Source organism: Euleptes europaea, chromosome 6 (assembly GCF_029931775.1).
Source record: "Euleptes europaea isolate rEulEur1 chromosome 6, rEulEur1.hap1, whole genome shotgun sequence".
In the NCBI taxonomy this organism is placed as follows: Eukaryota; Metazoa; Chordata; class Lepidosauria; order Squamata; family Sphaerodactylidae; genus Euleptes; species Euleptes europaea.
Genome location: NC_079317.1, coordinates 94643330 through 94656565, shown reverse-complemented (window position 1 = coordinate 94656565; position 13236 = coordinate 94643330). Strand labels below are relative to the sequence as shown.

Below are 13236 nucleotides of genomic sequence, written 5' to 3'. Positions count from 1 at the left end.
ATCAGGTTGTCTTCTTCAAGAAAAGGAATACTTCCAAAAGGAAAAAAAAATGATTTAAAAGTAAGGCATGTGAAAAATCTGCAGCTACCAGACCAAATTTTGAAAAGTTCTTTCTGAGGTCAGGATTCTCAGTCAAGTTCAAAAGGCCTTTGCAGCCTATTTCATGGCTCAGTCAAGGAAGCCACGGGCCCTCTGTTTGCAAGACCTGAGCATGGCTGTGAAAGATGGCATGTTCTGGAGGCCATTAATTCATAGGGTCGCCATCAGTTGAAAGCGACTTGGTGGGCCATAGCACACACCACCTATCTCAATTCAAATCAGTGGGGCTTTCAGTTTATACCACGCCCTTGACACGGAGTGGTCGATTTGTAAGGGAGCTGATGTGATTGGGTTATTATTAGCTTTCCTTATGGGGTCTGTGCATCTTTTGATGTATGAATTTTAAAAAGGTAAAGGTCCCCTGTGCAAACACCGGGTCATTCCTGACCCGTGGGGTGACGTCACATCCCGACGTTTCCAAGGCAGACTTTGTTTGCGGGGTGGTTTGCCAGTGCCTTCCCCAGTCATCTTCCCTTTACCCCCAGCAAGCTGGGTACTCATTTGACCAACCTCGGAAGGATGGAAGGCTGAGTCAACCTTGAGCTGGCTACCTGAAACCGACTTCAGTTGGGATCGAACTCAGGTCGTGAGCAGAGCTTGGACTGCAAAACTGCAGCTTACCAATCTGTGTCACGGGGCTCCTAGTATGGATTTTACCCACAGTTTATATATAGGTGTAGATCCGTGTTAGGTGGTTAAATTTGATGGAGGTTCAAAAAGTCTGACAGCAGCGGTGGCTGATCCTGAACCAGCCTTGTACTCAGCTTTACTTCAGTCCTGGGGCAGGGGTGCTCATTTTTTTTGGGGGGGGGGAACCCCTCAAGATCAGCAGTCTTCTAGTTGACCATTCTTCAGTTTTATTGATTTGGGGAGGGGCTGTGGTTCAGTGGTAGAGCCTCTGCTTTGCATGCAGAAGGGTCCCAGGTTCAATCCCCGGCATCTCCACTTAAAGGGACTAGGCAAGTAGGTGATGTGAAAGACCCCTGCCTGAGACCCTGGAGAGCCGCTGCCGGTCTGAGTAGACAATACTGACTTTGATGGACCAAGGGTCTGATTCAGAATAAGGCAGCTTCATGTGTTCATGTGTGTTCAAGAAAAGTGGTTCAGAGCATGGCTTCTGAAAATGCCCTGAGTTGCCTTATTATAGTACTCATAAGCTAATTTTAATGGTTCTTTCTTGAAAGCTAAACAGTGTATTTTAGGTTTTTTCCCCCTACCCCTGCTGAAAATGGTACAGATGGCTACATAGAACTGTTCCTATTAGCCTGTCAACGTGCCAGTGTAACGTTGTTTGCAACCCCCCCTACCAATTTTACCTGAAAGTGCCTGTTCTCTCAAGCCGCTGCACCAAAAGGGAGTTGTGATTTCTTAGCTTGATCGAACACTTTGTACTACTCTGTGAGTTTGTACTGAACGTGTGTCTTTGAATTGCTGCCACTTTGAGCCTCAGCTGATCTCCCAGGTTAGAGGATGCACCAACATGTATGACAGCTGGCCTATAAATTGTATTGTCATTGTGGCTGGCTGCTGAAGAAGTATTGAAATGTCTAACAAAGAGATTCTCTTGAGCAGAAATTGGTTTATGTGCAGTGTGTCAAATGTGACCTGCATTTCTGATCCTCTGTTCTTTTGACTATTGATATTAGCATGCGAATGGGAATTTTTCTTCTTAAGGGATCAGTTGTGAGGGCTGTTTATCCCTTATCAGAAACAATAATCCTCTCTGTCCATGACTTACAAACACACTTTATGGGAAAGGGCATTGTATGTACATTTAGAGAGAGGCATTCATTTGCACCCATGAAGCTGCTTTGTACAGAGTCAGACCATTGGTTTGTCATGGTCAGTGTTGTCTGCTCTGACTGGCAGCAGCTTCCCAGGGTCTCAGGGAGAGATCTAGCACATCACCTTTCAACTGGACATATCAAGGGTTGAACATGGGACAAAGCAGATGCTTTAACACTGAGCAACAGCCTCTCCCATAACTCGTTTGAAGGCAATGGGATTCTTTTAATGGATATTATCTGATTTACAGTCAAGCACTAGCTTGAATTCTTTTATTCCCTCACTACGAAATAACATGTGAGATCCAGCCCCCATGCAAGCAACTGCCACCATAAGTAGCCATCTGTCAATTATGGGTGAACTTTTGTCTGCTGTATCATGATCTCATCTACCAGTTTACATTTGTTTACCCTTGATTGAAACTCTGGCCACTTGCTGTAGCTTCTGTACAGTCTTCAAGGGCAGCCCCACATAGAATACATAGCAGTAAACTAATCTAGGTGCTAACAGGGCATTTACCACAATGTCAGGATCTTCCCCACCCAGGAAGGGCTGCAGCTGGCTCACCTGCCAAAGCTGGCGTAAGGAAATCCTAGCCACTACTGCCAACCGTTTGTCCAACTGGAGACTCAAGTCCAGCAACACCTCCAAGCTATGACCCTGCTGCTTTAGGGAGAATTCAACCCCATCCACAAAAGAAGATATCCCAATTCCTGGGTCAAGCCTTTCCCTTAGCAGTAGTACTCTGTTTTGTCTGGAGTTGGTTAGCCCTCAGCCATCCCAAAACTGCCTTCAGAACCTGTTCACGGTTTCCACAGCTTCCCAATGATTTGTTGGAATTGCTAAATAGAGCTGAGTATCATCCATGTATTGGTGGGAACTCAGCCCACATATCTTGACATTTACTAGGCAGACTATGTTTACGGGGTGGTTTGCCAGTGCCTTCCCCATTCATCTTCCCTTTACCCCCAGCAAGTGTTGCGTACAGGCAGGTCTGAGTCTCTGCTTTCCACACAGCAATGTATCGGTGCTGAAGGAAGCAGAGCCTGACGCGTATTTTACTCTTGCCGGGAGGGGCCGGCAGCTCCTTAATAAGGAAAGAAACAGTATACTCACCATACAGGAACAAGGTCACAGACAGACACAAGCTCCTCGCCCTTAAGGTCTTGGCTGCAGGCCACGGCTTTCTTCCAAGTTCAACACTACGGCAAACCGGACTCCAAATGAAGCTTCTCAAGATAAAAGACAGGCTGCATGCAATAACATTTGCTCCCACGAGGCACTTAACGGTTAGTCTTGCTTATATTGCCTTTGTGGCTCTCCAGGTGTTTCAGCTCAACTGTCGGCTTCAGACTCTGATTCCTCCTGCGCCAACTTACGTCTTTTGTCCAAAAGCCGGGCTGACTTTCTCCTTTGCTGCAATGCCATTCTACCTTTTACTCTTCTTCTCTCCACTGGTGGAGGAGACCCTGAAGGTGAAAGGCTTTCTCTTCCCTGTTCCTGTTCTCTTGTTTCAGCCGGCCGGTCTTCTGGCTCAGAGGCCCCGTCTTGCTGTTCCGGTGTTATCTCTTCAGAGGGAGTGAGGGCTTGTTCTGCCGCCTCCTCTTCTTCTGAAGAGTAACTCTCAGGCTGACTCACGACAGCAAGCTGGGAACTCATTTGACCGACCTCAGAAGGATGGAAGGCTGAGTCAACCTTGAGCCGGCTACATGAAACCAACTTCTGTTGGGATCGAACACAGGTTGTGAGCAGAGTTTTGGACTGCAGTACTGCAGCTTAACACTCTGCGCCACGGGGCTCCTGTGTGATTTCATATAGGCTTTCACTATTTGATGCCAGAACAAGTAAGCAGAACAGCAGATAAAGACAGTCAACACCATAGAAACTTGGGATAATTTTAAGTTTTATTTCACTTGAAATTTGTTGTAAAAGTGAAAGAAGTAACCAAGCAGAGCCTGAGCAGGCTCAGTTTTTGGAGACCTAGGCCTGCACTGAGAGAAGTAAAATGCCACTTCGTTAACTTTCCCACTGTTGTTCCTGGTTTTTCTATCTGGTGTATTCATCCAAAGGTGGCATAACCCCAGGAATTGCTATGTATCCTTGTGTGAGGGAAAGCAAGAGAAGATGGTTGCTGTAATTTTGATAACAATTTTGTAGTTCAGGCAAGTGGAGGACCTGGAAGAATGACCTTGCAGAGGGAATGGCTCATACCGCCATCCATTTTTACATCTTCTGTTTTTACGGTTTAATTGAATGAGATTCTTAGTGTATGCATCTCCAAGAAAGGTGATTTGACAGAAGGTCTGCTTTCATCTTGTGTATTTGCTTTCTGCAGCAAAGGTGTTTAAATTGCTAACCGGCCACCTCTTCCTTCTGCCTTATGATATTTGCCTTGTGTCTGGTTCCTGAGGGGTATCGATGCCCCACTGTACTATGAGCCATGCATACTTGGTGCCACTCACAAGGCTGCGGTCCTTGGAATCAATCCAAAGGCCCTCCTTAGCCGAAAGAAACAATTCTCTGCAGACTGGACTGCAAAACTCACACCTCCCTAGCTGATAGCAATGAATTTGTAGGAATGGAAGCAAAAAAGCCAATTCTCTCAAAGTGCATCCAGACATCACAAGTGAAACGCCCTAAAGGATTTGTCTTAAAAAGAAGAAAAATAAGGGGAAAGCAAGCGTGTTATTCCTCTCACATTGTCAGATGGGGAAATGGGGCACTGAAAGCAGTTTGTAGTGTTGGTCCAGGAGTTTAAAAAGTGGAATCGTACATGTGCAAATGCATACGGGGTGGATGTGTAGACAGGCAAAAAAAATAATACTGGTGGTTATAGACTTTATGAAATGTGTATCAGATATGGATTTTTCCTATCCCTCTGAAGTTATCTTGGTAAGCTATATACCCATGTTTCCGCAATAATTTCAAAATACGATCTTTTGTTGGATAACAGAAGCTAGAATTACCATCGCCAGATATTGGAAGTCAGATAATATTCCACCAGTGGAGGAATGGATCATGAAATGTAAAGAAACTTTTTTGGTAATCAAATTGGCATTCTTAAAAAGAGGGAATACTGTATCTCCTGAATATAGTTCAGCAACCCTTTTTCCCCCATAGTTGCTCAACTGAAGTAATTAAGTAGAGTACAAAGATTTCAGTGGAATATTAATTTCAAATATTTCTGTTAATTTCAAATATTTCTGTTAATGCATTCTGGAATCTTAAAGTTTTTAAATGTTTAAAAAAGCGAAATCAGACAGAGTCTAGAGGGAATTCTGCTGTTGTGTTCTCTTTTTTCCCTTTAGTTTTGGCTTTCTGTGATCTTACTTCATTCAAGTTGCTTTCTTTTCTGAAATTGGAAACAGTTCTAAATGTGCGTCAGCTTCTGTATAATAATCGGAGATCCTCAAGCAGACAGAGGTTCAATTATAGCAACACTCAGAATGAAATAAAAATAATTAGCAAAATATTGCACCATGGCAGCCCTGGTTAGTATTTGGATGGGAGACCACCAAGGAAGTCCAGGGTTGCTATGCAGAGGAAGGCACTGGCATGGTGCAATATTTTTCTGTCTCCACAGATCATGAGCAAGTGCTGACGTTGCTGAATTGTTTCCTCACCTCTCATGCTAAAAGTCCTACTGCTTGCTGAATTAGGAGTTTGACAGTGTGGACAAAGGCGCCTTCGGTTAGGGTTGCCAGGTCCCTCTTAGCCACTGGCGGGAGGTTTTTGGGGCGGAGCCTGAGGAGGGCGGAGTTTGGGGAGGGAAGGGACTTCAATGCCATAGAGTCCAATTGCCAAAGCAGCCATTTTCTCCAGGTGAACTGATCTCTATCGGCTGGAGATCGGTTGTAATAGCAAGAGATCTCCAGCTAGTACTTGGAGGTTGGCAACCCTACCTTAGGTTGCTGTTTGAGGGGCAACCCTGTGCCCTAAATGAGAGCTGAAGTTTCGAATAGAGAGGCATATCTGCACATGAGGGCAATAGAAACTCCTAATGCATTTGCCCTCAGCAGTCCCTACCATGTGGTGTAGTGGTTAAGAGCGGTGGTTTGGAGCGGTGAGCCTGATCTGGAGAACCAGGTTCGATTCCCCACTCCTCCACATGAGCGGCGGAGGCTAATCGGGTGAACTGGGTTCGTTTCCCCACTCCTACACACGAAGCCAGCTGGGTGGCCTTGGGCAAGTCACGCTCTCTCAGCCCCACCTACCTCCCAGGGTGTCTGTTGTGGGGAGGGGAAGGGAAGGCGACGGTAAGCCGGTTTGATTCTCCCTGAAGTGGAGAGAAAGTCGGCATGTAAAAACCAACTCTTCTTCTTCTTCATGCCCCTGTGTGAGCGGCAGGGATTGTTGTCAGAGCAGTGTACGCTATAGAGTCAGGATACCTTATCCAGCTATAGAGTCAGGATACCTTATCCAGCTATAGAGTCAGGATACCTTATCCAGCTATAGAGTCAGGATACCTTATCCAGCTTTTCCTCAGGTGGGGAGACAAAACACCTGCATTTTCCACATCCTTGATTACATGCTATGGCACTGAATTTAGAGGGCTATGAGTGGTTTGGGCCACCTGCTGTGAAGGGGAACTTGAGGGGGGGAAAAAAACCCAGCTGTCAGAACAATAATAATTTAAAAAAAAGACTCGGCTGGTAAGAAAGTGAAGCATCAAAGTCCTCACAGCCGAGACTTACAACAGCAGCCCAGGCATGCCAGGTAAGACTGAAAAGGAAGCAGCGCCTACATAATGATGTGGTAAAATGCTTCGTAGAGGAGAAGGAGACCCGAGACCGTTGCTTGCAAGAAAACGGTTATTTATTCCGAGCAGCTGCTACCCAGAGCACTCTACCGAGTAAAAATCTCTGAGCCCCGATTGTACCGAGGGAGGGATATTTATCCAAATTCGAGATACGACGACCCGTCAACATTCAGGGTAAAGCCGACAGCGCTCCAGACATGGAGGCAGCAGTATAGCAACACTTTCACCCAGTTCTTGTTATGGTTTCCTGTAACCCTCCATGACTCTTGCCCCGATTCCTTAGCACACAGACACACAGGGATCTCCTGCCCAGCAACAAGCTATTCCCTGGCTGCCTCAATACATTTCAATACATTTTACAGAAAGGAAAAGAGATTATTGCAAATTGCTAAATCAGTGGATCTTCCATAGTCAGGGGAAGTCTACGTTGCTGTCTCAATACCTTATTGGAGACTCAGCCTGCTTTGAGAGAGACGACTGCATTTAGAACCACTGCAAACTCTCCATGGCTCCTTGCTAAGGGACTATAAATCTAAGGGACCAGTTGCAACTGGGCTGATTAAAATCCCACCCTCGGCCACCACTATGCCCAGGACGGAGTGAGAATACAATTACCCAGGAGGAATGGATCTGGTTAAACCTAAGACACATATTGTAGTCCCTCCACCTGTGCACCGATTGGCTAAAGGCAGCTCATGTTGGATTTGCTGTGAAGAGGGCGAGGGGAGGTTTTTATTTTAAAGACGGGGAGTCGTGCAGCGTGAGAGTCAATGCGATTGGCTGGGGGAGGGGGGGGGCATGAGCCGGAGAGGATGCTGAGCAGGCATTCATGAGATACAGTAAGAAAAGCCTCATCCCTCTTGCCTCTCGCTTCAGATGCGGGGAACGGACCAGGGTGCCGTGGCTATGTAGTAGCGCAGAGAGAGAGAGAGAGAGAACAGAGGGAGAACATGATCGGATTGGCATATCAGAGGAGTGACAGCCCTGTGAATGAAGCACCGGCTGCTCACGCTGCCATAGGCATCCTCTGTGCGAGGGGAAGCGGGGGATCATTAAAGTGAGCTGAGCATCTCTGGGCAGAGCAATGTGGCCGAGAGGAACGGAGCACGGGAGCTGCTTCTCTTTCGGATGATTTCTGAGCCTTGGCTCTGCTTAGCATCCCTTTTTTTTTTGGATTGGCAATGTGGATTCGAGGTTTTACGGGGCACTTGGGATAAAAAGCAAGATTACACTCCTTTTAAAAAAAACCAACAAAACCAAAATAATTTGAGTTCAGTGCATCTTTCTCTCTTTCCCCCCTTTTTTGATAACAAGGGGAGGGTGAAAGCGTGACATCGAAGGGGATGCTTTTCGGACAGCAGAGGCTTCTCAACAAGTCGGCACGTTGCTTCCTAACTCCTGGCAGAGCCGGCTGCTCTTAGCCAACTGGCGACTTTGAAAGTACACTTGACTCCTTGGCAGGATGGCGGGGAAAAGAACAGCTGGAATAAAACAATAAGGGGGAGAAGGTGAGGGGGGAAAAAAAACCCAAATACGGAAACCTTCCAAAGCTCCTCACCCCCAGTAAAGCAAACCCAACAAATACTGTTGTCAGGAACCGCCGTGGAACACTTTTTGACGTCACCATGCGCAGGTCTAGCACGGATGAATCTACCTATCACAGGAGCCCTTCTCTGGACAGCAAGGATTACAGTTTTCCAAATGGCGCCTTCCGTCGCTACAGCAGCATGTACGGCGGCCAGTATGGGGCCACGAGCAACTCTTTTTTTGGATTCCACACCAACCCAGGCCCTAAGGCCACCAAGGCTAAGTACACGTCCCCCAAGGGGAACAAGTATGTGGTCTTTTACCTGGATCTCTCCTTTATTTTTCTTCTAGAGCTGAAGAGGTGCAGCATGGCTCGCAACTGCCTGCAGTGCATTAAGTACCTCATGTTTGTCTTCAACCTTCTCTTTTGGGTGAGTACAGGCTTGAATGTGGGATTTTCGCTTGATGGTCTCCAAAAGGTTTATAGGTTTTCCTTTCTTCTTGTAGGCAATGTGCATGGTGGCACCATGGAAAATTGACATCTGTTCTACTTGTTAGGAGCAATGAGGTGGTGGAATGAGGTGGTGGAATGAGGTGGTGGCAGTCTGGGCCGATCCACGTCTGACTGCAGGCGGGGTTTTCTGTCCTTTGTATGCTCCACCATGTAAAAAAAATAATGTTTCATGTAGTAAAAGTATCACATCAAAAAGAAAGGTTTCATGTGTACAGCCCTTTCTCCTGTGTGCTAGTTTACTGTATGTAGGGAGGTTTTCACATGGGAAGGTGCATTAAAAATGTGGAACCCCTTCCTTCAGTCAGAAGTGGTATGGTCCAGAGTTCCCCCACCTCAGCCCTTCTCCATAATGTGTAGATCGGCTCTCAGTCTAGTTTCCACTACACAAGTTCCTTGATGAGTTATTGGGGCAAGAAAGTATAGATTTCACTCATTCTTTTTTTTCCCCGTGTCCTTCAGTTCTCTTAAGCTGTTTAGATGTATAGAGAGTATTTCATGCTGTGGAGAGTGGGAGCTCTCTGGTGGCGGTTCCACCAAATACGTGTGTGCATGTTCAGATTTAAATGTGATTAACTATTCTGCTGGATCATTAAGCTCTGCTCAAACTTGAGTTCAGCCACATTTATAAAGGGAACACCGGGTTTCAAGAAGCACTGGACTAACAGATTATTGTGTGGCGACCTAGAATTATCTGAATCAGTGATATTTCACAGAAGCACATGTGGTGAGATGTCTGCCTCTGCCGGATGCTCTCGTTCACATTCGTGATTCTGCCGCTGGAATATAGTAGGCTAGCAGGTTAAAATTTTGTTTTGAACCACATAAATAGACGTAGTTAGCAAAATAGGTACTCTATGTCTAGAGAAGTGATTTCCAGCCCTGTGATTTACTGTCACACTACTTTATACCTATAAGAATATCTGAAAATTCAGTGCTGAAAGGAATTTTACTTCCACTTTTAAAGTATCCTCGTGCAAGTGAGATGATTGTGTCGGTGGTAAATCATGAAAAGTTTTTCAGAGCAGCTAGTATTGTCTTCCTGGTGCTTCAGTTTTGTAGTCAAGGGATGTCATTCAAATTAATTTCTATACCATATTTCCTTTTGTGCAGATGGACCATTATTTGCAGGGGTACCTTAGCAAGGGTAACCATATAGCATGTTGACTAGGGTATCTTTTGTGTCAGGAACACTGAGCAAAGCTCTCCAGGAAATGGTTCAAATGTTAGGGGTCAACAATTGTCAGTGTCTGAGCCAAATCGGTGGTGGTATCCTAGCTGCCAGCCCAAGTTGCTTTACTTCCCCCTTCTCTTTTCAAATCGACTGGCATTACAAGCAGACTGGAGAGACTGGGAGACAGGAACAGCTGAGGCCTGTGGGTCAGGAAATAGAGGTGGGGCTGCCAGCAGAGTATTTTAAAAAGATGAGAGGTGGCTTAATCCACCTTCTGAAAACCCTACCCCTTAAAGGGCTGGACAAGACTATGTGTGGTCAACATTTGGCTTGCTCCCTAAAAGAGCCAAGGAGGGGGGAAACACAAGGAGGGGGACTCCATTTAAGCTCCAGATAAGCTGATAGAAAATATCAATCAGACTAGTCTGTTTTCTAGGTCTTGATTCCCTCACATGGCTGAGGTCCTAAATATCCCCTGTTGTTTATCACAGCTTACCCCCAAAGCTTCCTGAAAAGATGGGGACAGTGTCTGTCTTGCCCTTTAAAGCCATCTGCTGCTTCAGAGGCTTTTGTCCATCTCTGATTGAGTTTATAGCTCAGCCAGGCGGCTGAAGTGTATGTGCAGAAGAAAATCGAAAGGGCAGGCATGAATGGTCTCCCTTAAAAATAACGCACAGCAGAGCCCCAAATGGCATTTTCTATGCGCTCTGTCTATTCATCCTGCACTGTAGCTCATGTGTTTCTTTTTTAAAAGGGAATGACTGCCTAGAATGGGAAGGCTACAAAACATGTCCTTGGAGTATTTCTCAAAGGAAGGGCTTTCAGTAGTCTCTCTGACAGGGAGAAGTAGAGGCTGTTTCTTTTTCTTGTGTCCTTTTTCTCAAGGTCTTGATCATTATGGTGCAAGGGATGTGGGCTGACTGTGTTCTAGGGCTAGTTTAGAAGAATACACTCGAATGCATTCATGGTGCTAGAACATAACTGAGAAGTAGAGTGAACCCAGGATGAGCAGAAATGTTCGTGATTCTACTTTAGCGTAAACATGTCTGGGCTTCAGCTTAAGCATCAACAAGTTGGAATTACTGATATTCAAGAAGTAGCTTGGATTCTTACATATCCACTCTTGCTCAGTCACATTAATGCATTCTTTGTGTTTACCTAATGCAACAAAACCACAGGCGCTAACAGTTTTTGCCCTCTCTGTGTTCTGACAGATACAACATCTCTAGCAATGCTCCCTCGCTTTAATACTTCTACTTTTGCTTACCTTAGGGATGCTCCTTAGGGAGGAAGGGTGATACCTTTTGAGTCTCAGGCCTTTTCTTGTGCAAGCTTACTAGTTCTGCATACTGGGTGACCATTGGGGGAAAGTGGGCCGAGGTATAAATACGAACGGCACAAATCTCTTGGTTTCCAAAAGATGATTGACATGTGCTGATAATATTGCTACAGTGGTTATTAGGTATACAAATCATAGCAAATGTTCTTACTATGCACTAAATTTGTGCATTTTGTGTTGAATATATCATTCCCTTTATCAGATAATCCGCCTTAAGTTCATCAATCCATTGTTCGCTAGTAGAGAGTAGCAACTGGATGAGCGTAAGGTAGCCTTTCTTACGTCAAGGATGTGGCCACAACTGACTTTGTAGCCAAGTTTTTGCAGCAAGCAATGAGGATTCATGAATACTTGAATATATGCAGTTGTTGAATATATCCAGGTGCAGACCATAAACCTTGATGAGAATCTCATTGCCCTCCACCCTACTAAAATCTGAAATGGTGCCTCTGTTTACCTGAGAGATTATAAAACCAGGCAACCTCTCAACCTCCAGAATTGGATACCCCAGTTGTTTGTTGTAACTGGCCTTTTATGCAGAGACGTTTCCCCGTGGTCACCCCCGCTGACTGATTCGGGGTTTCCTTTTGATTATGCATGCCTGTTCCGCCCGTCAGAGGTTGCCTTGCATATTCTGGCTAAAACAGCATATGGAAAACATGGGCAAAATCCATGGGGAGAGTGAGGTGACCTCTCATTGGCGGAAAAGGCATGCATAATCAAAAGGAAGCCCTGAAGCAGTCGGCAGGGGTGACCGTGGGGAAACGTCCCTGCATAAAAGGCCCCAGTCTGCAAGGGCCATAAAAACATGGCCACATAGACTGGGTGTGTGAGTGTCTTTAAACTTTTAATCTGAGACACTGTGGTCCTGTTGACGTTACAGTGAATGCTTATACTACCTGCATGTATGTGTTTACACCTGTTTGTAAAAATGAGCCAATCTGTTGATACCTAAAAGCTCCAGCCCTGGAGATGGCACCCATAACAGAGACTCACTGAACTGTTTGAAACATTGCTGCCTTCACCTTAATAGCCTGCTGCTCTGGGCTAGCTCTCCCCAGCTTTGTACAAGCCAGACTTTCCAGGGACAAGAGGCCGGATCACCTCTGCAGAACCAGCAGAACAATTGCCATGATCCCTGATTGCCTCTTGATCCAAAAGCCTGAGCCAAAGAGAAGCCATTATTGCAAGGCGAGAGCATCACGTAGCCCTTCTCTGCATATCCCCCCCCCTCTCTCTTCCTGTATCTTGTGGGAAAACATCCTCAGCTATCTACATTAAAGGATTCCCCCTGCCGCCTCCCTGGAATGTGAAGTTTTACAACCTCCGATTTGGTCAAACGTGAAGGACCATCTCAGGATGTATAAATCAAGGATGTTAGTTTAGTAAACAAATTACCACCTCACCCTATCTCTGACCCTGAAGTCTTTTTAATCTCTTTTTGTTGTTGGAAGGAGCCATCTGGAAAATCTCACTCCCCCCCCCACCCCCAGAAAAGGGTATATTTTGCCCTACCCAACAAGGCTCAGTGCAGATCTTCCCCCTTCACTCTCTGCCATGTCTCCCTCGTGTGTTAAGTTCCATACACCCCTCCCCCCCCCGCTGTATTCTGTCTACCTCTATGCCACGGATGTTGGAACATCTCCACTTCTAGAGATTGGTAAAGTATCCTAATTAATAACTCCCTCAATGTCTGTAGCTTACCTTTATCTTTATTCCTAGTTTCTCGTATGTGTGTTACTTGTAACATTGAATGAATGAATATATATATATAAACACCTTTTAATTTGGAATTCCTGAGTCTGTCTTTATTTGGGGAGTCACTGAGAAAAACCCTCGTAGACATAGGGCGATCCTGGCTTAATAAATACATAGTTACCGATTGCTCGAGCTAATTCCCCATCCAAAGAGCAATTTTGGTAACACTGTGTTCTCTTTACAAATGAAACTGAGGACCAGTACCTAGATAAATATGGGGTTTCAATCACACGTTCAGCTGTACATGTGTTGAATGTAACATGAGAATGCATTTATAAAGATCA

At 45.5% G+C, this 13236-nt stretch overlaps 1 protein-coding gene across 3 annotated transcripts in view; it reads left to right on the top strand.

Annotated features, from left to right (window-relative positions):
* TSPAN4 (tetraspanin 4) overlaps positions 1 to 13236 on the top strand; it is a 352643-nt gene that overhangs the window by 61306 nt on the left and 278101 nt on the right. Inside the window, exons 1-2 of one of the 3 annotated variants that reach the window (XM_056851472.1) lie at positions 7431 to 7482; positions 8522 to 8601. In XM_056851472.1, the coding sequence (XP_056707450.1) occupies positions 7473 to 7482; positions 8522 to 8601 (90 nt within the window). In that variant the 5' untranslated portion in view covers positions 7431 to 7472. Of the gene's footprint in view, positions 1 to 7430; positions 7483 to 8268; positions 8602 to 13236 lie in introns of those variants that run through there. The other 2 variants (XM_056851470.1, XM_056851469.1) reach the window with 2 other exon arrangements.